The sequence below is a fragment of the Cucumis melo genome, chromosome 11, assembly GCF_025177605.1.
Source record: "Cucumis melo cultivar AY chromosome 11, USDA_Cmelo_AY_1.0, whole genome shotgun sequence".
Taxonomy (NCBI): Eukaryota; Viridiplantae; Streptophyta; class Magnoliopsida; order Cucurbitales; family Cucurbitaceae; genus Cucumis; species Cucumis melo.
The window spans coordinates 619,979-645,508 of record NC_066867.1 but is presented as its reverse complement, the minus strand read 5'-3'; the positions used below and the strand labels follow the sequence as shown (position 1 = coordinate 645,508).

General features: G+C 29.7%; 3 protein-coding genes across 3 annotated transcripts; 1 reads left to right on the top strand and 2 right to left on the bottom strand.

The window, feature by feature from the left end:
* The first annotated feature begins 1,019 nt into the window (after positions 1-1,019).
* On the top strand, positions 1,020-3,640 carry LOC103499653 (protein BOLA2). Its single transcript, XM_008462690.3, has 3 exons — positions 1,020-1,305; positions 3,208-3,230; positions 3,318-3,640. Exons 1-3 carry the CDS (start codon positions 1,243-1,245, stop codon positions 3,514-3,516), a joined length of 285 nt encoding a protein of 94 aa, XP_008460912.1. The 5' UTR covers positions 1,020-1,242; the 3' UTR covers positions 3,517-3,640.
* A 3,211-nt stretch (positions 3,641-6,851) lies between these two features.
* On the bottom strand, positions 6,852-10,133 carry LOC103499652 (actin-7). The gene is made up of 5 exons (XM_008462689.3): positions 9,889-10,133; positions 8,814-8,885; positions 8,258-8,651; positions 7,558-8,171; positions 6,852-7,479 (listed from the first exon to the last, which is right to left on the bottom strand). The coding sequence occupies exons 2-5, from the start codon at positions 8,871-8,873 to the stop codon at positions 7,414-7,416; spliced, it is 1,134 nt and encodes a 377-aa protein (XP_008460911.1). The 5' UTR covers positions 8,874-8,885; positions 9,889-10,133; the 3' UTR covers positions 6,852-7,413.
* Positions 10,134-17,009: 6,876 nt separating this feature from the next.
* On the bottom strand, positions 17,010-17,901 carry LOC103499651 (RING-H2 finger protein ATL78-like). The gene has a single exon (XM_008462688.2). It carries the CDS (start codon positions 17,821-17,823, stop codon positions 17,134-17,136), a length of 690 nt encoding a protein of 229 aa, XP_008460910.2. The 5' UTR covers positions 17,824-17,901; the 3' UTR covers positions 17,010-17,133.
* Positions 17,902-25,530: the final 7,629 nt, after the last annotated feature.

Sequence of the window (25,530 nt, the reverse complement as noted above, 5' to 3'; positions counted from 1 at the left end):
ACAACAAAAAAGTTGACAACGAATCTTCATTATCACAAAGGAAAATCATCATTCTCAAATACAACATCGAAACTCTCTATACAAACAACCTGGTAGCAATGTTTTGAATAGTCTCCCCAATAGAAAGAAACTCTAACGTGTCACACAATTCATAACAAAAAAAAAACACAACAAAAACAAGTTTCAATGACTCTAAAAAATTGTCCTATGCAATATAAAAATGTTATGAAAGAATTCTAAAACAATACAAAATCGAATTAAACTCCTCAACTCAACCTTTTAGTAGGTTTACATTACTCAAACAAAGCGTTTAGAGTCTAGGGTTTAAGGTAAATAATAATGAAAAATACAAAAGCAGAGTGAGAACACAAGGATAAGAAGAAAAAAAATGAAAATGATGACATCTATGAAGAATGCACCTTTTGTCTTAGTGCAAATATAAACAAACTAGAAAGAGCAAAAACCAACGATTAGAAAAGGTTCATTCATAATCAATGGGTTTCAAGCCAAATCGATGATCTTTTGAACTTCGAACATGAGAAGCAATCTTGTTAGCTCTAAAATTACGTTGGCAATTAAGAATTAGATCAAAGAAGAATATCCTAAATACAAATTCCGGTCACTTATGGAAATCTTTATATCACTCATATAATTTTGTAAATGATAGTTTTTAACAAACTTCCACTTCGACTTATGAGTAATAGACTTATGAGTAATAGACTTCATCCATCTGTGACTAAAAGCACTACTAAGTTTCAATATAAATTTATCAATAATCTAAACTAAATGAGACTAATTAATACTCAAGAAATTTGAGTGCTCTCAAGGATATAGGAAGAGTCTATAAGACTTCACTAAACATAGGGAAGTGTATAAGAAAAACATAATTTTAAATGCAAAAAGTAAAAAATTAATATCTTCATTCATAAAACATAAACCTTTTTTCAAATAGAGAACAAAGTGAGTCCATAAACATTGTTATGATAATGGGATATGAAACCCACTTGCAAATTTGTAATCAAATATGCAATCTAACTCAAGAAGAGAAGAGAGAGTGGAGGGTGCTCAATTATCTTATATTTTTCAGTTGCCTTATAATTTGTAGGTGTTGACCCACTAATCCCATTGTGGGCTTTGCCAAAGCGATCCATGAGAATCCATCCTCCAGTTCAGGAAGAAGGAAACTATAAAGCAAAGAAGAAGAAACGCTAGAAAGGGCAAGGAGCGAGGTCAGTAAAGAATATGGGTGTCACAAAGGAGCAACTCGAATCTACTTTAACTTCTAACTTGAATCCTCAACATCTGGTTTGCTTATTCTTCACGCTCTTTCTCTAATTTCTTCTTCATCTGATCATATCATCTTCGATTCTTCTGTTCTGATCACGTGGGGTTTTCCCTTTCCCCCCTTTTCCGTTATGTTTGAACCCTGGCATTCTCTTCTTGCTTGTTTAACTTCTCTAACTCTTACTTTACTTCGTTGTTTTTTATTGGGGGTTGCGAAACTGCTGGGAAGAGGTTTTATATGTGATTAATTGGACTAAAGCTCTGATGGGTTTGTTTATTTTTCAACTTCTTTTGCGAAAATTGTGTTTTGAACCAAATGGGGAAGGTTATCTTTTGATGCAATGATGACTTCCCTCTGTTTTCTGTTTGTACTTGTAGATCATGTAGTGTTTGAGTGGTGGATTTGATAGGTTTATGGGATCATTCACAGTGAAGTTATTTGGGGATCATTCATCTTTAAAAAGGCCTTTTTTTTTTTGCTCAATTGGCATGGTTTTATTTACTATTTTGTAATGATTTTGGTTTTAGTGTGGCTTACTGATAATTCCTCAGCCTTTTTTCTCTACTTTTAGAAATCACCTTTTGAATTAATGGTGAAGTTTGAGAAACAAATTAAGTTTTCCAAACAAAAATGTTGTTGATAAACAAATTTATCTTTCAAGAAATAGAAATGTAACAAACAAAATTGTTATCAAATTGATGTTGTATTAAAGCATATTGCTTACTTGCTGATATGGTAGGATTATGATGTTTACTATTGTTGGATTACTAGTCGAATACTATATGAATCTTCTATGAAATGTGTTTGGACTTGATACTAGAAGTTCCAAAATACAAGTAAAGCTTCAAAACTGGGGACTGCTTTTGTCTTGAAGGGATTTGCTGTAAATTTGATATTTAAAGAAAGGTCCTGAAGTTTGCCCTGATGCCCATTGGTTGTCTGCAATTGTAGGTTTTATAGAAATGAACTATAATATGCTATTTTTTTAGTACAACAAATGTGGGGTTCAAGATTTAACCAACGAACTCAAGGATGAGAGTTAATGCCTTAACAAATGAGTCTTACTCAAGCAAACAAGGTACAGCTTTTAAAAGGGAACATTTCTCTTGAAGGAGGCTATTCTTGTTCTAGTCCTTACTAGGCAACCAATTTAAACAAACACAAAAAGTTTCAAGCACCTCACACTAATTAGGAGGGGCAAAATAGGGAAGAGGGTGAGGAGGTTGTTATGTGATAATATGTTTATGTCGGCCATGGGGAATTGTTTTTCATTCAAAAAAAGATGAGGGGGGTATGGTTTATTTTCATATTTTGGCATATATGAAATTCTAGGTCTGGGTGCATTGAGAGAGGAAGAAAGATCTCGGGCTTCCTTGGAAATTTTGCCTAAATAGTGAATATATAGGTTCTAGTTCTATCCGTTCCTAATAAGGTTCTCCTTCCAAGATCCCTTGGCATTGAGGAGAAAGGAAACTCTCTTGCTTATTGGCCCTGTCATGAACTCAGCCTGGCTTGAAATTCTCATCATTCAGAACCCACACGTCTTCCTTCATCGTAATATGGCTACTATTTCTGACCCTCCACCTCATCTCCATAGCAAACAACTCTACCACTCTGCCCCACAAGATGCTTTTCCATGTATAAGACAGATTGTGACTAAGCTTTGCCTTTATGAAGTCCTCATTACAGAAATATCTCCCATTTTCAATAGAAGACGAGAAGTTTTAAAAGCATAGGGATTAACCATGTAATGTAACTTTGATGAAAATACTTGTGAACACTGTATATGCGAATTTATTTCCTTATTGCACCTTTTGGGTTTATCTCTTCAATTTCTTCTCTAAGTAATTAGTATACTTCACGTTAGATAAACAAGCAAAATCAGCATCTTGAATCACTAATTATTTCCTTGTTTATTTCAGGAGGTAACTGATACATCTGGAGGGTAAGTTTTAAACCAAGCATGGTTGAAGTTTTTACGATACATTTCTATTTCAATTTCCTGAAATGTAAAACGATTTGTCTCCACCAGATGCGGGGCGAGCTTTGTAATTGACATTGTCTCGGAACAATTTGAAGGAAAAAGGTTGCTTGAACGACATCGGTTAGTGAATGCTGCTTTGGTGGAGGAAATGAAAGAGATTCATGCTCTTTCCATCAAGAAGGCTCTGACCCCACAACAATGGAAGCAACAACAAGAAGAATCTGAGAAATCAAAGTCTGCAGCTTAGAGAATGGTTTATAAGTAAAGTAAGAGCCATTGATAAATAAAGCATACCATAAAGCCTTTACAGTGATGGTGTAATCCTGATTCTGCTGTACTTGTGTATGAAAGTTTCTGCTTTTGAGTTTGTACTTTGTTGTGTTTAGTGAATTTTTTTTTTTAAAAATTAGTATCTGTCATTTTAAAACGAAAAAGGAAAAAAAAAATGAAACATTGGTTTTTAGAACCCATCAAAGACTTAACCTTGTGTCTCTGTTTCTAATACATTTTTGAAACATTAATCTAAACATGGTCAACCATCAAGTCATGAACAGTTTTTTCTAAGGTAGAAAGGTTAAGTCTTTGATGGTAATGTCTTAGCATTGAAAGCTATTGAAATTGTAATTAAATCCTAACGAACAATTTCTCTTGCAAAAAGTCTAATTAAAGAAGAGGGAAATGTGAACTTTTGGTTCTAGTGAATTGACTTAGATAAGTCTTTTAATTTGGTCTTTGAAGTTAAAAGCATAAATAGTTTTTTGATTTCTTGAGTATAACAACGTGGTTGAGAAATCTTGAACTTCCAACCTAAAGGAAGATAGTACATTTCAATTACCTTTTAACATTTTTTTTTCCATTTCTTTTCTTGAGTCTTCTTCATTTTCACCATCCATTCTTTCAACCCATTCGTTGGACATTGAAATAATGAAACTTTGGTGGAGACAAGAGGAGATTGGACTGAGTGTCATCGACGAGCGTTGAGCAAGAGAGTGTGTGAGTGAGGGAGACGAGATCGAAAGAAAGAAACATAGAGAGAGAGAGAAAATGTATGAATGAGATTTCAAGCTCAACTAATTATATTATAGACGTAAAAAAATAAATAGAATTTGACTAAAACTGCCCCTCTACAAACGTTCAAGTTAAAGTAAATCAGTTCAACGATAATTGGCGGGATTTCTTCTCCTAAATGTCAAATGTTTGACTTATTGTCATCTTAAAAGTTCTAGGATATTTTCTTAATTTTCAAATTTCGAAATGACTAAATTAGTTCACGAAACTTTAGTCCTTCACATCATATTTGCCTTAATCTAAAAGGCTTTTGTTTATATTTCCAATCTAAAATACATGTTTGTTATATTTTGATACAACTTTGAAACATTCACTTATGATCTTCTACTATAAAAATAAATGATTCCCGATGTAAGATACAAATATTTCTATTTATTTGTTTATTTTTGAAGTTTTAAGATAAAAATAAAAACAAAAATAAAAATAGATATACAAATCTTTGACGAGTTTGAATGTAATAGCAGAAGAGCAATGATTAAGTACAGTCTCGTAATAATCTTTTATTACATAATAAAAACTACAATTTAATCATTTAAAAATGCAATATTTAACAATTCAACTAAATAAAAATTGATTACGCAGCCATTTTAGATGTTGTCTTAAAATTGCAATTCGGAGTATATTGTAAATTGTTATAGATAGAGGATAGTTTCAAAGATTGTTTAAAGTTAAAACAACCAACTAACGAACTTCAACTATTTTCAAAAGACAACTTTATAATTCTACTACACGTTCAGATGATTAAGTAAATGTCAAATTCTACGTGACAACCAAAATAAACATAACTTAACTAACATAAAATACTTTCACTTTTTCCATCAAAGTAACCACCAACCTTAACCATTTAATCAATTTTAATATCAGCTACAACGTTTTCCAACTCTATCCACACTGACACAACTTTACATACAAAGTGAGATCAAAAGGTTGTGTGTGTGCCAAAGCCAAAGAAGAATAAGTGACATAATTTTGGTTGTGCTATATATATATATATGTTTGTGTGCGTTGTGTGTGTATATATATTCTAATTCAATGCTATAGTTAGTATCTAACCATATCAAAATGAGCTAAACTAAAAAATAATATGTCTCAGTTGAGGTCAAAAGTTGTTATTACTAAATTTGGCCACTACAAGTAATCAAATACATAAAAAGTTGAACATTTTCAATTGTAAAATTTGGTTAGGATACAAAAAAAAACCTAGTAATAAAAAAAAAACCAAACCAAACCAATCCAATAGTGTGGCTTTTCGGTTTGGCTTTTGAACAATGCCTCAAATGGAATTTTTGTTGAAAAAATTAATGAAAACCAAACCAAATCAAATGGTATATAAACCCACATTCTTCGTTTTGTATCTTTTTGTATTATGGTTATGGTGCACATATATTTGTTGTTTAGAAAGAAAGAAAAAAAAAAAAAAGAAGAACTATTATGTTATGAGCATGTTCTTTATTTTGAAAAGTACCAAAATTAAAAATACCAAATTACAATTTATAAAGAATTGGACCAAAGTTGAATTTTAAGTTGGGAAAAGTGACCAATAAAAACAAAACAAAACAAAGTGAAAAGTAAGAATAAAGATTTAGAAGGAAAAGAAAATGTTGAAAACCGAAAACCAAACTAATAATGAACCAATCCATATAAAACCAATTCATCGGTTTTCATCCTTCATTGGACATTAAAACACTAAAAGCAATCCAAACATTGAAGATAAAAACGCTTACAAAAAATACTTTTGTTTTTTCTTGTTAAACTAAACTAAATTTTTAAATCAAAATCCAACAATTTGATTCCATACCCCTTAGCAATATGGCCCTAAACTATGAAGAAAAGAAAAACTTTATAGTTATAATGTCCAAGAAAAAGAGAGAAACAGATGTGAGAGTTTAATAAATAAGTAGCAATGAATCAAAGAAATAAATAATTGAATTGATCAAATAGTGTAAAAAATAATAAATAAAAGTTGTCAAACGGCAAAATTATGCACATCAACTACTTTACAAAAGTCAACAATTATTCATCAATCACTCTTTAATAATTCAACACCAACCTCTTACACACTCACACATTTAACAAATTAAATTACCCACCACAATATCACAAATTAAATTAATGCCACATTTTCTTTTTCCTTATCTATGTGTGTGTGTGTGTGTGTGTGTATATATATATATTAAAACATTCAGATCAAGAAAGTGATGCTATGGCAAGCAAATAGGGAATTCATAATAATTATTTAATTCAGTTAAATATAATTCAAACTTACTAAAGTATTGATGGAACCCTCACATCAATATCAACCTCTATTTTATTGTCAATGTTTCTCACCTGGCCCTATATATTAAAATATCAATGAAAATCTTACTAAATTGTAGGGTTCCCCCGTGGACTCCAATCTTATAATCTAGCATTCGTGAAAGTGATGGGTGGGGGGGGGGGGGGGGGGGGGGGGGCACAAATTAGAGCAATCAATATTAGTAGAGAATTGAGAGGAGAATGGGGAAAGAAGCAATGTAAATATGAATATGATGATGCCCTCATAATGTTTCCAAGCCAATAATAAAAATATCATTTTGCATAGCTAAGTTTATGACCTCAAGGAGCAAACTGACTAATATTTGTCTTACAATAACTATTAACATTAATGTTTTCAAAAAAAGAGAAAGAACTCGGAATAGGAAATAGGAGGAGATAAGAGAGAAGGATAAAGGTAAAGAAAAAAAAAACATCACAATCATCTCCTACTAAGAAAAAGACATGGTTGCAAGCACAGATTTGGCAAAGGTAGGCAAGGGGAAAGATTTTGGAAGGAAAGTTGTTTTTGCCCACCAACAACAACATAAACATCCAGAGGGTCAATTACTTCTTAACCCGTAAATACACAGTAGTATTACGAATCTCAAACTCATAGGGGTTTAGGGGGGGGAAAAGCAATGGGCATATGAATGAATGACCTCAGAAATATACCCTCCTTCCATGACCCGTATCTGAGCTCAACCGAAAGAGTTCACATTACACATGACACAAAAAAAGCCAACTAAAGGAAATAACTCACCATTCAAAGCACATATTGAACTTAGAAGCACTTCCTGTGGACGATGGATGGGCCAGATTCGTCGTACTCACCCTTTGAGATCCACATCTGGTAAAACAAAGAGTATTAGTGCGAGAAATGAGAACAAAAGAGAGGTTACGTGAAAATGTGGGGAGTATCTCTCACCTGCTGGAAGGTACTGAGCGATGCAAGGATGGATCCTCCAATCCAGACACTGTATTTCCTTTCCGGTGGTGCAACGACCTTGATTTTCATGCTGCTGGGAGCAAGAGCTGTGATCTCTTTGCTCATACGGTCAGCGATACCAGGGAACATGGTAGAACCACCACTGAGAACAATGTTGCCATACAAATCTTTTCTGATATCCACATCACACTTCATGATTGAGTTGTAGGTAGTCTCGTGGATTCCAGCAGCTTCCATTCCAATGAGGGATGGCTGGAAAAGAACTTCGGGGCAACGGAATCTCTCAGCTCCAATTGTGATGACTTGTCCATCGGGCAGTTCATAGTTCTTCTCAATTGAGGAGCTACTCTTAGCAGTCTCAAGTTCCTGCTCATAGTCGAGTGCAACATAAGCAAGCTTCTCTTTCATGTCACGGACAATTTCCCGTTCGGCAGTGGTTGTGAACATGTACCCTCTCTCAGTGAGAATCTTCATCAAAGCATCAGTTAGATCACGACCAGCAAGGTCGAGACGGAGGATAGCATGGGGAAGAGCATAACCCTCATAGATTGGCACAGTATGACTAACACCATCACCAGAGTCGAGCACAATACCTATTCAAATAATTCATTAAATATTTATCCGAATCAAAGCCTAATAGTCCCAAAATTTAAGATGGAAGGAGGAAATCAGTGTGAACCTGTTGTACGACCACTAGCATACAGTGATAGAACGGCCTGGATGGCAACATACATGGCAGGTACATTAAAAGTTTCAAACATGATCTGTGTCATCTTTTCTCTGTTGGCTTTAGGATTGAGAGGAGCTTCAGTGAGAAGAACTGGGTGTTCTTCGGGTGCAACACGAAGCTCATTGTAGAATGTGTGATGCCAAATCTTTTCCATATCATCCCAGTTGCTGACAATACCATGCTCAATGGGATATTTCAAGGTAAGAATACCTCTTTTGGATTGGGCCTCGTCACCAACATAGGCATCTTTCTGGCCCATACCCACCATGACACCAGTGTGTCGAGGTCGACCAACAATACTTGGAAACACTGCCCTGGGAGCATCATCACCGGCAAATCCAGCCTACAAATTAAAATTTTTAATACTTCAGAATTCAAACCTATCAAGTATTACCAGCCTCAAGGCAAAAGAAATCACATCCATAAAAACACTTATAATTATTGAGCACATGAGTAGATCTACGACAAGAAAAACAGCTACATGTTCCAAGAACAGTGAATGTACCTTCACCATTCCGGTTCCATTGTCACAGACAAGTGGCTGGATATCCTCAGCATCAGCCATCGTTTATAGATACTGAAAAGAACACACAAATGAACATATTATAACCTAGAATAAAAAAAACCATCTGTGGAATGCATCGTTGAATTCGTAGTAAGAGGTAAGCATAAAACAGACAATCCACTTTGTAATACAAGGCCCAGAGTAGAAATCATAAACATCACCACATAACAACATTTTCCAAACAATCACACCAAAAGACTCGAATTTTACAGGAAGAAACGGATCAGCTCCAAAAGAAAGATTGATACTTGGCAAAGATGATAGCCAAAATCCAGAACATACATTACAATGAAAACGAAATACAGGATAACGACAGGCCAAAAAGATGCTCTGGGGAGAAGTGTTAGCAACACGATTTTAATCAAAGAATCGTATTCCTTACTATCCTAAATCCATAAAAAATTCAACATCTGTTATCAACAGAGCAATGCAAGTAGCTAAGATCTTCAATCGAATTCCTTCACAAATTCAATCATGCAGACCAAAGTAAGTAAAAAAAATTGCTATAAAAATCGCAATCGCATCTAGAAAATCACAAGAAATTTCCAACAAATACAAGATCTCAGCTCAAATATCACACAATTACAATAAAAACACACACAAGATCAAAGATCCGCCACCGAAATTCCAGAATCTAATTGCAAATGCCGATCGAAATGTCACCAAATCCTCACAAACCAAACAGATTCCACAAAAGATTAAAAATAAATAAATAAAAATAATCATCTCTCATCTCTTACAGCAGTAAACAGCATTAGGATTTACAAAACACGCGATTCACATTACAAATCTCAAACCTAAAACAACAAGTGTTCAACAAAGAGAATCAAAGAGGTAGAAGGTAAACAAAAACATGAGATGATCAAGGAAAAGCGAAGCAGAGATTGATAAAAAAAAAAAAAAAAAATCGAAGGTGATAAGAGTAGAAATGGGAAGAAAATGAAATCGAAATCTGAATGAAGAAGAGAGAAAGAGATCTAAAGAAAGAAAAGCAGATCGAGAGAAGGAAACGTACCTTGAGGAAGTAAAGAAGAGAAAAGGAAATGGGAATGGAAGAGCCAAGTGAGGGAATCGACGGCCAACTCTCCGTTTAGATGCTCAGTCTGTCTCGGTTGCGAAGGCGAGAAGGTGAGATCGGAAAATGGAGAGAAGGAAGGAATGGAAGAGGGAAGGGATGGGAAAATGAGAGTATTTATATGGAGAAGAAAAAAAGAAAAAGAAAAAGAAAAAAAGAAATGGAAAAATATGAAATGCAAATGTAAATGTAAATGAAATGAAATGGGAATGAAATGAAAAATTTAGAGTGAATGATTTCGACCACCAGTAAAGATAGGGTGACCTGGATGACAGCCTTTTTCTTCCCTTTCTATTTATTTATTTATTTTTCTTCCTCCACATTTTATTTCATTATTTCATTTTCCTTTCTTTCTTTTTTACTTTCATTTCTTAATAAGTAAGATTTTTAGATCAACCCCTAAATAATAAATATACCCTAATCAATTTAACTCACATTTACCCATTCCTAATCAAGATTAGTTTAATTGGAATTAGATTTCATTAAAAAAAAATCATATAGTTGGCTTGCTTTTTTTTTATTATTATTATTTTTATCAATAATTATGAATTTGTCGTATTTTACTATTACCGTTGTTGGCTACTACTATCAATTATTATTATTACTAAAGTTTGTGAGTCTCACGTAATTTTCAAACATAATTGGATTGAACACCCTTCGTTCCTCAATTAGATTTCATGATTTAATTATAGGTTTCTTAACAAATTATTCAGTGAAACAACTTTTTTACTTTACCATTGGAAAATAGGATACGAATTATTTTAAATGTTTAAATTTAAGACAGTTAATATCCATACTTATGAAATAACGAATCGTCTAAAAGAAATAAACCTAAAAATGTGTATCGTAACTTTGAAATACAAAGGATGAAATATAAAATAAAGTGTGATAAATACCTTTTATTGAGAAAGGTTTTTTTTTAGTGTAAGTGAGTTTTATTATTGTTCATCACCCAACCTAAAATTTAGGTGATATATCAAATGATTTTTTTTTCTCTTTCTAAATGATTCAAGAACATAGCAAATCTCATGTAAGATTATTAAATTTGAAAGAAAATGTAAGATAATTTTATTTTTAATCATATAAAATAAAATAAATGTTTTTAAAATGGGACATTTCAAATATAGGACTAAATATTGATAATATATAGCAAAATTTCAAATTATATCGATGATAGACTTGTATTAGTGTCTTTTAGTGCATCGATATATATTGACAGAAATCTATTAATGTCTATCATTGATAGAAATACTTCCAAGATTTTGCTATAAGTTGTAAATACTTTTAACAGTTTTGTCACATGCAATAGTTTCTCTTTCGAAATTAAGACTAAATATTACACAAATTACTTTAAATTTTAAAATTTCACATCCTTAAGTGAGAACAATTGTATCTTCAAATGTTTTACAATAAAATCACAAGTGTAAATCTGCTTCACCCGAGTATCAAGTGTCATAATAACTTTCACACTTCCCACAATAGATTAATGTTTATCATGAAGCCTATTTTTTTGTTATTCTCTAGATCCAATGTTGAAAAAATCACAAGAGACTTTATACTCTTATTAAAGTAGATGGGTTGTTGCTCTCGTTGCTAATAGGAAGAGATTTCACTCTTAATAAGATAAATGAAGAGTTACTCATCATCGTATCATCTAAGTTATTCCCTCCATTATTTTAAGAATGACAAAATTTCCTACTCGAAATAACCAACCCTCAAACTAGAATTCTTTGATCCCAACTCCAATTATCGAGATGGAGAGTGAGGGACGTAGATAGGAGTGCATCTCGACCTGCTCAATCCTATCATTCTCTCTAGACTAGTGAACGTCAAGGATTTCAAGAAAATGACAACATTTCAAGTAAAAAATATTATCGGTACTATATTAAACAATACCTCGTTTTCTAGATCTCAAATACTTATTTCTTCTCTTAGAAAAAAATCTTTCATGTATATTTATTTTCATACGGTGGAAAAAGAAAGAACAACATCTCATTTAAAAAGTAGGCTAAATTATAGAAAATGTTCCTCAACTTTTGTAGTTTGTGTTAAAAATACCCATAAACTTTCAAAAGTTTTAAAAAACCTGTATGATTTTTTACGCAAATTACAAACCTGAGAGGATTTTTTTTGTAATTTAACCTAAAAAGTAAAAACAAAGCGAAACAAAAGGTAAATCTAAAAAGGAATCTATATCATGTTTTTAAAAGAAGAAAATCAAAATATTTGGAGTTTGAATAACTCATCTTCAACGTGGTTTGTGTACTATAATTTGAATGTTGAAAGTGGAAAGTAGATTTTGAACCATTGGAGAATATAGTAATAGAGGTACAATTAGCTCTCTATTGCAAAAACATATTGTTCAAATCCTCAATCTTTTTTTTTTTAGTTTGCCCAATCCATTTGATATAGTAATTGTGTTTGGATTTTGGAGGACTTACCCTATCAATCAATTTACCACTTAATTATACTTATATTATGTACTCAAAAATCGCGAATGTAATTTTATATTTTGACAAACTAGTTTTCACTCTCGAACATATTCCATTTTGTTTGTTTTATTTGAATTTTCTTTTAAATGTATTGTCATAAAAATGAAAAACCAATTAGTTGTTGTTTTTAACTTTTGAAAGTTAAGCTCGGTTAAAACACTTTTGTTCTTACCGAGTTACAAGTATTTGATTTATTTGGTTTGTTACCTATCTTATTTCTTTATGTAATTTGTTCTCACTAACATTTCGTTCTACCTTTCAACCTTTTAATATCAACAAAAGAGAGAGAGAGAGAGAGAGAAATAAAATAAAATAATAAAGAAAAATTGTCAAAAATATAAAAATTGACAACGTATTTACGATTCATAGAAAAATCAAATATAATGAATGTAACGCCCCAAGTTTACATCTGAATGAGAGAGATCATGAGCATATGAAAGTAAGGTTAAAAAACACTTAAAAGAATTAAAAGTCGAATGGGAACAAAGTATTGAAAGGATTCCGTGTTGGTTTGTGGTGACGACTTTTACTCTAATAAATTTTTGACACAAATAAGAATGATGTTGCCAGATTGCAAAGGTCTAAAGCGTTCAATTTAATTTTGTCTTTTAGTGATTTTTTTCCTATTGAGTGTAAATAGTTTTTTTTTTCTATTTTTGAAAGATACCTAAAATAAAATCGGTAGGATCCTAAAGAGTAATTTTAACTCAAAATCTCTGATTCAAGAACTCAAAACTCTATCATAATGATTTTGTTTTTGAAACCTGTACTTATTCTTCTAAATTTTACGATATGATTTTCACAAATTTTTTTTTTTTTTGAAAAATCAGATAGAAATCGTTGGTGAAAATTCTATAAATAAAAAGATTTAATTGATTTAATTAAAAAGATTGAAAAACACTTTCTTTTAACTTTTCAAAAAATTGATTTAATTTCTTAGAAAACATTAGTGACAACAGGATAAACAAAACTTATAGATGATAGTAATGTTTATGAGCTTGTTTTAAAAATCAAATAATTATCAAATTAGGTTTTGATAATTAAATCATTTTTTTCCATTGTTTTTTTGTCAAATTATAATCGATTATGGTTTCGACCATTTATTAAGTAAACATTTGAATTTCAAGTTAACTTCTAAATACACAAATAAACAATCGAAATTTACTTCTTAATTTTCAAATCTTCACTCGTTATTTTCAATAGGTAAGCATTGCTCGTTAAGGTTATAATTATCGAAAACTGAAAACTAAATGGTTATATAAAATAGGACTTAAAATTTTTTAGTTTTAAAAAATTTACCTAATCTTTCGATTTTTTTTTTTTTTTTTTTTATGTTTTCAAATATAACGATTTGTTAGAAGGTATGAAATAAGACTTTATTAATGAATAAATAATAAAAGTTAATGATGTACTAATGTGACACTTCATAGACAAACATTGCAAGTCTAAAGTTTGACATGACATGACATAATATATCATCTTTTTTTTTCTCTCTCTCTCTCTCTCTTTTAAATATAGCAACATGACATGATGATCAAAATAACACAAAACTTCAACTTTTTTTATTCTTCTTCTTCTTCTTCTTCTTCTCTTTGATCTCTAAAATAGCTAAACATTCCACAAAACAGTGTTATATATAGTTGTGTTTTTGAGATTAGTGCATGTGCACACATGTGTCCTTAATAAAGTCCTTGAACATGTCCTTTTGGCTATACTATTAATAACTATAATTATTATATGCATATATTAGAGAGATTGAAAAATAAAAACAACTTTTTTTTTCTTCTCATATGAAAAAGATATTGATTATTAAAAAAAAAAAAAAAGAATTTCAAGCATGGAATATTATTATGATTATTATTGTTATCTATCTGGTTTGGATTCCATTTGTCTCAATGTTTATGCAACACCACTCTTTGCAAGAAAAAAGATTTTTATAATTTGAAATTTAAAGAAAGAAAAAAAAAAAACCTTAATTTTTATTTTGTTTTATAAAGTTAATGATTATGGTATAAAGTTGGAGCCTTTTTTTCTTTTTTTTTTGGTAGTGGCAAAGCATTACTTTGTCTAGAGATGAAAACTTTCTTTACTTTCTATACATATACATGCATACACATAATATATATATGTATGTATATTCACAAAATTTGTAAATGTGTTTCTTTTAGCGAAAATATGAGGTTATTTTGTTAGATTTATTTTAAATATAATATTATCATCAACGTGACCTACATGCATTATATACTATTTTATCTCTTTCGGACTTATTATTTTATTCTGTTTATTAAGTAAAAGGATAATGTCATAATTAAACACTATGATTGGATAATGTCTATAAATAAAACATTAGAGATTGGTTCTCTTACTGTCTCATTCAAGTGAAAATCATGTAACTTAAAAATCTTGACATTTATTGTTTTATACAATGTTATTATTTTATTGTGTAATTATGGAAATAAAGCTTACATATTTTTCATCAAACTTGAACATTCCCTTAAGTATAAAAGTTAAAAAAACGATGTCCCTAACTTAGTATTTTTCTTAACTTTGTGTTTTTAGTTTTAGTAGCTGTGGATTTCTTTGTTTCTTTTTGGGTGTTACAAACTTTCTTTTTTATTTAGGGATTATTATAATTTTAAATATTTCAAGTCTCAGATCTACGAGAAGAAAGCTATTTAGAAATTGTCGATGGATCAAAACATATACAGAACTATATGCCAACTCTTTCAATAACAATGGTCAAACCGTGACCATGACTAAGTTAAAATAAAAAACAAATGACTATAGCTAAGTTTTTTTTATATAAAATTATATCTCAACTCTCCCGTCTTTGTAGATTAGAGTAAAAAAAAGTTAAACAAATACTCGATCGGAAGAAAATATATGAATGAAGAAATAAAAATAGAATGAGTATATGAAAAGCAAATATAGAGAAGAGTAGTCTCAAATGGGTCTTGGGGGCAAGCAAGCCATGGGTTGAGAAACATGAGGAGAGGCCTAAGATTGATTTACTTCAAAATTAAATCTCTACACATTCATCACTTAGTTTATGCACACACTTGACATCATTAATCTGTGTTATGAATCAACCAAACATTGAATTAGTAGAGATTTTATGCTAATAATAATTGTGATTGAATTGTATAGAGTGGTACTACTTGTGTTAGATTATTGTTGTGTGTGTTGTGGTGTGTTGTGTTGGGTGGCCCCAATATAATGTAATGTTCTCAAGCAAAGCCAATACAAATTGCTACAAAAGAAAATTTCCCTTTTCATTATACAATTAATATAGCCTTCCCTACTTCTTTTCATTTTGTTAAATTAGTGCTCTCCCCCTCATCCTCCATTTCTTAAAAAAAAAAATAATAAAAAAAATACTTCAAATCTACGATAAATTATTACATTCAATTGTTGTTGTTTTTAAAACATATAAAATATCACAGTTTATATTTATGATAGACCGTTGTATGTGTTTATCTATAAATATAACTTTGGTTCATTTTACTATATTTCAAAATAACCATTAGTTTAATGGATTATTAAAAAATCTTTGAATTTTACAAATTTCGTATATATTTTGGAAGAAAAATTTAAATGCATTGAAGTCTATACGTTAAATCTTTAATAAGTACGCTACGTGTTGTTAATGGATGATCTTGTTAATAAGAAAGTGAAGAAGTGAAGATCAAACCTTTAATTTTTAGAAAAGAAAACTATGTGTCGATTAGGGTTGAACTCCGAAACTCATTTTTATTTTATTATTCAAATACATTGATGAAATTGTTGTTGTTTTTTTTTTTAAAAAAAAAAAATGAAAATATATATCTTTATGATGGTTTTTATATTAAAGTAGTTTTTGATATCTCCATCAAAAAATAAAGAATTTAAAACTTTAATTAAAAGCACAAGTAATTGTTTCTATCTGTATACCCTTAAAATGAAATTGATCAAACATAATGATTTGATGAGAGAATGGGAAGAAATGGGTCAAAACCAAACACCATCTTAGAACACATTATAATTTAAATCAGTGGGTGAAACATCACACATGCATTTTTTTTTTCTTCTTTTCTATTCTATTCTATTCTAATCAGATTACATTATGTATATATATATATATATACAAAGTCAAATATAATTTTTATCACATAGTATGAAGCATTATCGTTAAAATATTATTTTAAGTTTCCACTTCCCATAAACCCATCAAAATTATATTAATGTAGGGAGAAAATACATTGGTTAAAATTTGTAACCTTTTATATATATGTGTGTGTGTGTGTGTGTGTATAGATTTAGATTCTATTTATAATAAACCCTAATTTTTCTTTGATTATCTATGTAGCAGTTTCATGAATTTTTCAAATTTTAGAAATTAAATTAAGATCCCAATTGAAAACCCTTTTCATTTTTCTGTTTTTGTGTGTGTGTTTTTTTTAAAAAAAAATTACCTTATTTTGTTACGATGATTTATTGAATTCTTAATTAGCTAAATATATATTTTTTTTAAAATTAAATTTTAAAAAGAGAAAGAATTAAAAGGAAGAAGAGAAAATGAGGAAGGAAAAATTAAAGAAGAAATATATACAATTTCATTAAGCTTTAATTAAACTATAAATCTCAAAGAAAAAAGAAATTAAACTTTAAATTAATTTCCCCTAATTCGTATTATAATCTCTATTAATTAATTATATTACAGCCGTAAATTCCGTACCGGAGCTTCAGGTTCCAGCGGCGCTAAGTTCACAACCACAGACGGCGGCGGAGGAGGAGGAGGAGACGGAGAGTGGCCGGAAGAGGAGGAGGCGGAGGCAGAGGCAATAACGCCGGCGATTTTCTCACAAGTCTGAACCAAACACTGCCGACATTTAGGGCAAGAGGAGTGAGAACTCAACCACTTATCAATACACTTAACGTGAAACCCATGGTTACATTTCGGGAGAAGCCGGAGCTTGTCGCCGGTGACGAACTCCGATAAGCAAATGACGCACTCGGAGTCGAGGCCGGGGAGGTTGAGGTCCGGGGAGAATTGAACCACGGTGAAGCTCTTGATGGCTTTCTTATGGACTCCGGTGGAGGTGGGGGCGGGGTGGCGGCGGTGGTCATTGGAGACGAGGAAACGGGAGCATTTCAAAGCGCATCGGATGACGGAGTTGAGGGCTAAGGAGCAGATTAAGGCGCAGAGGAGGACGGAGAGGACCATGACGACATTGGTGTCGAAGGTAGTGCTGTCTCCGCCGGAGTAGAATTCGGATTGGTCGTGGACGGCGGAGGGAGCGGCGGCGGTGAAGGAGAGCTTGTGGAGGGAGGAGTGAAGAAGGAGTTTTCTTGAATAACGAAACACTTCATGATGAATATTTGTAGAAATGGTAGCAATTGACATTTTTTTCTTTTCTCTTTTTGTTTAAGGTTTGTTTTTGGGATTTTAAATGTTTTTGAGTTTGAGAAGGAAGATGAAGAAGTGAAGGTTGTGGGTGGAGAAGGAGAGGTATTTATAGAGTGCTAAAGAGGTCTCATTTTAAAGGTATATTTATTGGATTTGCTTTATGCCTTTTCTTCATTAATTGATTTTCACCAAAAAAAACCCTTACTTTCGATTCGATATTATTAATTAATTTTAAACTTAAAGGGTTTGATTCTCTTGTTAAAAAGTCTCATAAAAAATTTATTTATTAAATATTTGTCCACATAGATATATCGATAGTTTATTGACATATCTGTGAATGGAACGCTATAGAATGAAATATATTATCGTTAATTTTTGCATGAATATCAAAATTTTAAATTTTGATTTTGTGTTTGGAAAAGGAATTAAAGATTTCTAACCTTATCCACCTTTGAATCCAACAATCATTTTATTTTTCATTTGGGATTTCTTTTTTCATTTTATAATAAGTTTATTTAATGCTTATGTGTAGTTTTGTACTATATCTCTTAAAAGTGTATTAAAATTCTTTTGACTAAGTTTGTGAAATAAATAAAAAAAAATTATATGTATACTTTTTATGAATTATATACATGGAGGTCATTTGGTTTCTTTTAAATTTTTTTTTTGTAACATTTATCTTACATCGATTTATCGATTAACTTAATTTATGAATAAAATTACCTTTCAAAGATGTTAGAGATTTTTTGATGCACGTAGAACTTTCAAATCCTAAGATGATTGAATATTAAATCGATTCAGTACACTAGAAACTAGCTAGGGATAATGCACATTAACCTTTGGGTCCACATGGAAGAAGTTTTGACTATGTACGACTATCTCAAGAAGAAAAGTAAATAAATGCTAATATTACTTCGTGGGAGTGTGTATACATTATTTCCGATTCAGTTCCCAAAAATAAAGAAATGAGAAAATACGGACTAGTAATAACATAAACGACTTCAATTTCAAATATTGCTACAACCAACAAATTTAAGAAACATTGGTATCACTAGCAACTTCTTCAAATGAAAAAAAGATCATATTGTTACGTACGAAGCACTTTGCCTCTCAAGTAGACTAATGTGTTTGGATGCATCTCTTACATTCTTCTACGTACGTTGTAGTCATTACAATAGATCAAGATATTTAACTAAGATATTTAGTTAGTAATGTGGTATACGTGTATTTATAATAATAATAAGAATAATAATAATAATAAAAGGGTTAAAATGAAAAGGGTAATTAATGGTTAATTAAGATTTAAAAAGAAAAGGGTGAGGTGGAGGGGTTTAATTAAGATAGAGTTGATAGAATGTAATGTAATGTAATGTATGAATAATGTGAATGTGGATCCTCCACTCAAAAGGGCTTTTTTTTTTTTTTTTTTTAAATGGGCTTTCAAATCAAGATGGGCCCACCCCACTTTCTTGGTTAGGGACCCACACTCTAACTCCTCATTCTACGAAACTTCCTCTCTAATTCCCTCCAAATGACAATAATGATGATTTTGTTTTTAATTCTTTCTTTCTTTTTGATACCATAGGAATAAGTGAGGAGTCTCTCCATCTTAACTTTATTATATTATTTTGCATGCATTTTTATAAACTTTTTAAAGATAAAAAAGGGATTTTTTTTTTATTTTTAATTATCGCATTTGTTTAGAAGATAATTTGATATCCAAACATTTTCATTTTAATTCTAAAGTATTCCAAGAGTTTTTTTTTGGTTGTCCCTTCTGAAACATGAGATTTTCGAAATTCTCGAGTTGGAGAACGTCCTCGATTTTACATTTTTCCCTTCCTTTATATGTGTATATATATATATCATTTGTTTTTGGGATTTTTTGAAAAATAGAACAAAATCCAAAAATATTTACACTGTATATAATAAATTTGGAAAAGAAAAAAGGTTATTAAGCCCACAACGTGAATTAACAAAAATACCCCGTGATTAATCGATCACACACGCATGAGAAAACGATTTTGTATCTTTGTACCAAATCTAAACGATCTTTCGTACAATACTTGATAATGGAAAAAGAATAAGGAAAAAAAATAGTCTTTATGAAAAGAAAATGACACTGAAGATGAGAGATGACGGAGAAGGAATAAATTCTTGAAGAGGAGATGAAGAAATTTTGGAAGGACAAATATGAAATGTATGAAATAATCAACTCAAGTTATATAAGATTCATGAGCTTTTTTATTTCGTTAAACAAACCGTAAATATTTTCGGTTTTGTTCCATGCATATATATAATTTTTTTTTTTTGAAAAAACCCAAATTATATTAATTAAGAAAAACAAATATCTTATATAAGCTCAAATATATTATACACTATCTAAATTTCACCATCAACAAAAAAAAAAATTAAAATTAAAATGTTATTTTTGAAACTCTAAATAATAAATGAAAATTAAACTCAAAATTCAGAAACCAAACAAACGATCGATCAATTAATTACTTGCGTAGAAGAGACAAAATTACAAAAAGCAAGAAAAAAAGAGCTTTTCTCATCAGAAAAGCAAGGCGGAGTAAGAGCAAAGAATTTGCGAAAGGCGAGGAGCGAAAGCCAGTGTGCCCTTTCCACAATTATAAAATTAGAAAAAGAGCCCCATAGATAAGGCTTCCTTTTCAAAAAGAAATTAGAATTTGTCTTCTTGTTTTTCATTCATTTTGATTTTGAATTTTTTGTTAATCTAAATATTATAGAATTAAATTAGAGGTCTATATATATATATATATATATATATATATATATATATATAAATAGAGGGTTGCTTATTAATTTCCTCAAACTTTAAACCAAAATTAATTTCAATGTATATGAGTCAAATAAGCAAATAAAAGAAAAAATTGAATGACAATTACATCTAATGTGCAAATAGTTAAATGACATTTTCTAGATCTTCCCTAATCTTTTAATTTATGCACATAAACCCCAAGTGTCACATTTATATTGTTATCTCATTGAATTCACCACTCACATGTCACTAAATGATTTGTTCAAATCAATTTGTGATATTAAGTTCTTCTTATCCAATAACAATATCTTATAATGTATTGTATATATATATATATATATCTTATTCCTCGTTTACCTAACCTGATATCCTAAAGTTTTTGTTTAGTAACTATTTTGTTTTTGGTTTTACCATTATAAAAAATTGAGTTTATCTATTATAGTTTTTGTTTTTCTTCCGACATAGTTCAAAATAAAAACAAGTTTTAGAAAACTGGGTTTTTTAGTTTTTCAAATTTTGTTTTTCGAAAACATGAATGGAAATTATAAAGTAGATAACAAAACAAGAAATTTAGCCGCAGAAATGATGTTTGTAGGCTTAATATTTAACAATCAAATGGTTACAAAATGGAGTCATGGCTGTGAAAAACTTATCCTTTTTCGTTTTTTGAATTTAGCTACAAATTCTACGTTTTTACTTAAAACAGACGAAGACAACAATAAGATAAATGAGAGGAGATTTGATTTTCAAAAATCAAATGATTACTAAACGAGAACTAACTTATTTGTTTCGATTTTTAAATACATACAATATTTTGTATTTAGAGAGTGATTTTGAAATGACTTAAATCACTTTTTTTTTCATATACAAAACTATGTCTCACAAACATATAAAAATTTGATGTTTTAGTATTCATAATTTTGAAATTATTAAAAATGAAAAAGTAATTTTAAACAATCTTAATTACTTGAAGCCATGATGATTATTATTATTATTATTATATATGGTGGATTGAGAATTATTGTTTTCCTTTTTAGATATAGTTTTTGAATTTTCAAACCTTGATACCTATCTCAAAATAAATAAATGAATAAAAGCTAGACCTTACTATACAGACCATTTATGGCTTATTTATTTCATAACTCTTTATATTTAATTTTTTTAAAATTAAAACAATATCTTATATGATTAAGATAAATAATGTAAAATCTTAAATGTATTAAAAACAAGAAAAAGAAAATAATGTTAATTAAAGATTACCTATTTTTCTTATTTCAAATAATTAGTTAAATTTTAAACAAAATAAAAAATTTAGTCATTGAAATAATTTTGAAGTAATAATAATAAGAAGAAGAAAGATAATGATATTTATAGGTAGAGTTTCCATTTTATTTTCTTCGTAATAATGGCTCTCTCTTTCTTAGTCGGTTTTAACCTATTTGATGTTAGATGATGTTGAGCTTAGGGTTGATTTAGTTTTGGTTACCATCACTAGGATGTAGCTTAGAATAATCACCCACTTTAATTAGTTTCGGATTTTCTTTTTTAATGCAACGAAACAAATATAATAGAAGCGATTTAAACCACTCATCCTAAACATAAATTTAAGTTACGTTTGATAGTCATTAATTTGCTATTGATTTCTAATATTTCGAAAATTAAAGTGTATTTTAATTTCTTTCAATTTTTTTTTTTGGAAAGATTTACATATTTGTGAGGTAAAAAAGTAGAATAATTCTAAGTCAAATTCCTTTTTTTTTTTTTTTCAAATGTAAGATTTAAAAATTTTGTCCATTTTTCGTTTTTGGAATATGAAAATTTATATTTTGCTTTTTAGGTTTTTTTCTAAAAAAAACATATGTGTTTTGTTACTGTTCTTGTTTTTTGTTTTTTTTTTTAAAATTTGATAATTGTTTTTGTTTCTTATAAACTAAAAATAAAAGGGAAATTATCAAAAAAAAAAGAAAAAAGAATAATTGACAAAAATATTTACATTTCATAAAAAATCAAGTGTAATAAATTTTGTCTTTAGTTTAGTTTTTTTTTTCTAAGGAGTTTAAATAGTTATTTTTTTTTAAAAAAATAAAGATAAGTTTGATAATTATGTTTTTGTTTTCTATTTTTTGAAAAAGACCAAAATAAATTTTGATGAATACTCTAAGTAGAAGTTCGAGAGATTTGAACTTTGAAATATGCAAGGAAGTGTAGATATTCGTTAACGTTGAATTGTGCTCATAATTTTGAAAATTTTAGAGTCCTCGTTCCTTTTTTTTTTTTTTTAACTATCTAATATCTCAACATTTCGATAACTCCAATTACTTATGAGCGAGAACAACAAACGCATGTAGAAAGAACTCATTTTGATTTGTGGGGATATAAACTTTACTTTTAAAAAGCAAATAGATGTGACCTTACAAAAACAAGATCGCTAAGAAAGATATCTAAATTGTAGTGAACGGATACGATCTCTCTCATGATTATTACTTATCTTGCTCAAAGCGAAGCTACAAAAGAATCTTACAATGTTACCTCCGATAAATCATGGAGACTAGGCCACAAGACACTATCTATACTTTCAACCCAATGCCAAACTACGTACATGTGTAGAACAACGACACTAACACATGCACAATTGATTATATCGATCTATCTTGAATTGTTCTAATATTGAATGGTAGAATGGTTTAGTATTAAATTTACTAATTATATGTAGATTTTTAAAAGTGTAGTTGTTAAATTAAAAGTAGAAAAGAGAAGAGATATGTTTTTGAATTGAATGAATGGAAAGGAGGGAGATTGCAACCAAGAAGATTATCTATAGATAAATATATTGATGTGGATGATATCTAAAGTAAGATTTATGAGATCTTTGGCAATACTTTTTAACTTTATAATGTTATAATTCAATTTGGTACTTGCATGTACTATTTTGGAATTTTACTATAAAGTTCCAAAGCAAATGAATTAAATTTACAAATACATATTGCAGACTGGCCTTTCTTAATAAAAATAATTAAAACTAAGTTATACCCAATAATCAAATCAGTGTTGGATACTTTAGGACATGTCACCTCATGCTTTTGAACTGTCCATAGTTGAGATTTGGTAAGAAACAAACATTAGATTAAGTCCTAAGAATCATTGATTAAAAACTCGAGTAGCTTCTAAAGAGTTAAGCGTCGTTGATTTTAAAAGTGTCTCATGAGGTGTGAGTTGATCACTAAGGAGCCATATACATTTCCACGTCTTTAGTCCAACGAAAGTCACAGTTAGCGAATATGAAACATTTTTAAATATAGTAAAATAAACTAAAATATTTACGACATGTAAAATTTCGGATTATGTCAATGATAGACATTGATAGACTTTCATTACTATCTATCAATATGATTGATAGAAGCATATCAGCCTCTATTAATATCTACCATTGATAGAATCTGAACGTTTGCTATAATTTCTGACGAATACGATTTAATGAATACCAAAGAGTAATCTAGATTTTTGAAATTTAAGTTAATAGTGATATATTTTATTTTTAGATTTTTCTAGAAATATATTTTTCTACCATTAATATTAAAATTTTAGTTTCCAATTTTAATTATTTTAATAATTAATTTCTTTCTGCTTGTTTTTTTTCTTAAAAAAATTGTTCTTAATACTTAAAAAATTTCCCCTAAATAATTTGATTTCATTATAAAATTACTAACTGTGTATTAAAAACAAAATCAAGTGTAAATACTAGGGGTGTAAAAATAACTCGAGCAACTCAGACTACTCAACCCATATAATATGGATTGAGTTAGGTTAGTTTAAAATGTAGGTTGGATTGGATTGAAAATTTTAATCTTTTTCGGGTTAGGTTGGGTTGCGGGTTGGAGGGTTGAAAAATTCAGGTCAATCCAACCACAATCCGAATTAATATAATAAATATATATTATATTTCATTATTATATTTATTTAATAAAAGTTAAACAATCTTGAGTTCCGAGAGTTTTTTTTTCTCTTCTTTTGCTTAACTTGATGCAAAACATATTAGGGTGATGATTTCCATTTACAAACATTAAAATTTAGAAACAAATAATAATAATAATAATACAACCCAACAACCCAACAACCCAATTCATATTTTACGAGTTGGGTTGGGTTGGAAACTTAATCCGGGTTATTCGATTTGGCAACCCAACCAACTCGAAAATATGGGTTGAGTTGAGAATGTCTCCCAATCCAACCCGTTTACGCCCCTAGTAAATACTAATTACAAATATTTATCTTTTAATAGTTTAATTAACTAAAACGAAATCATAAATAAAGTATAAATAGAAAATTTGTTTTTAACATTTTGTAATTAAAATCAAATCTTCGAAATTGGTAGTGACATAAATTTGGAATTAATGGTACCAAAATGTTGTTTTGGCCACACCATAGATCCATAGTCACCACCTTTTCATCCAATATGGGCTTTTGATTTTATCAAATTGATATATACAAAAACAAAAACAAAAGCTTCATTTTAGGATAATTACAAATAGATAATTTTATGAAAGAGGATAAGGATAGAATCATATATATATATATATTAGAAACATAGTGTTACACTTTTTTGTAGTGTGTTAAAAGAGCCATATAGAGACTACAAGAGATGTACTTTATTCTAAAATAACAAAACTTGTATTATGAGATTAAATTAAAATTCCAAACCATATAGTGTCCAAAATGGAGCTAAAAGTTCCGACCACATATCATAGATAAGTTCGAACAAATATATAATTAATATTTTGACTTAGATAAATTAATTTTCTCTTCTTAACGTTAACAATTATTTAAATATTTTTTTATGATCTTTTAACGTGCTCCACTCTATTAGTAAGGAATAAAGTTTTAAGATTGTGTTTCGTTCTTTATCTTTGGGTCCTTTTTTG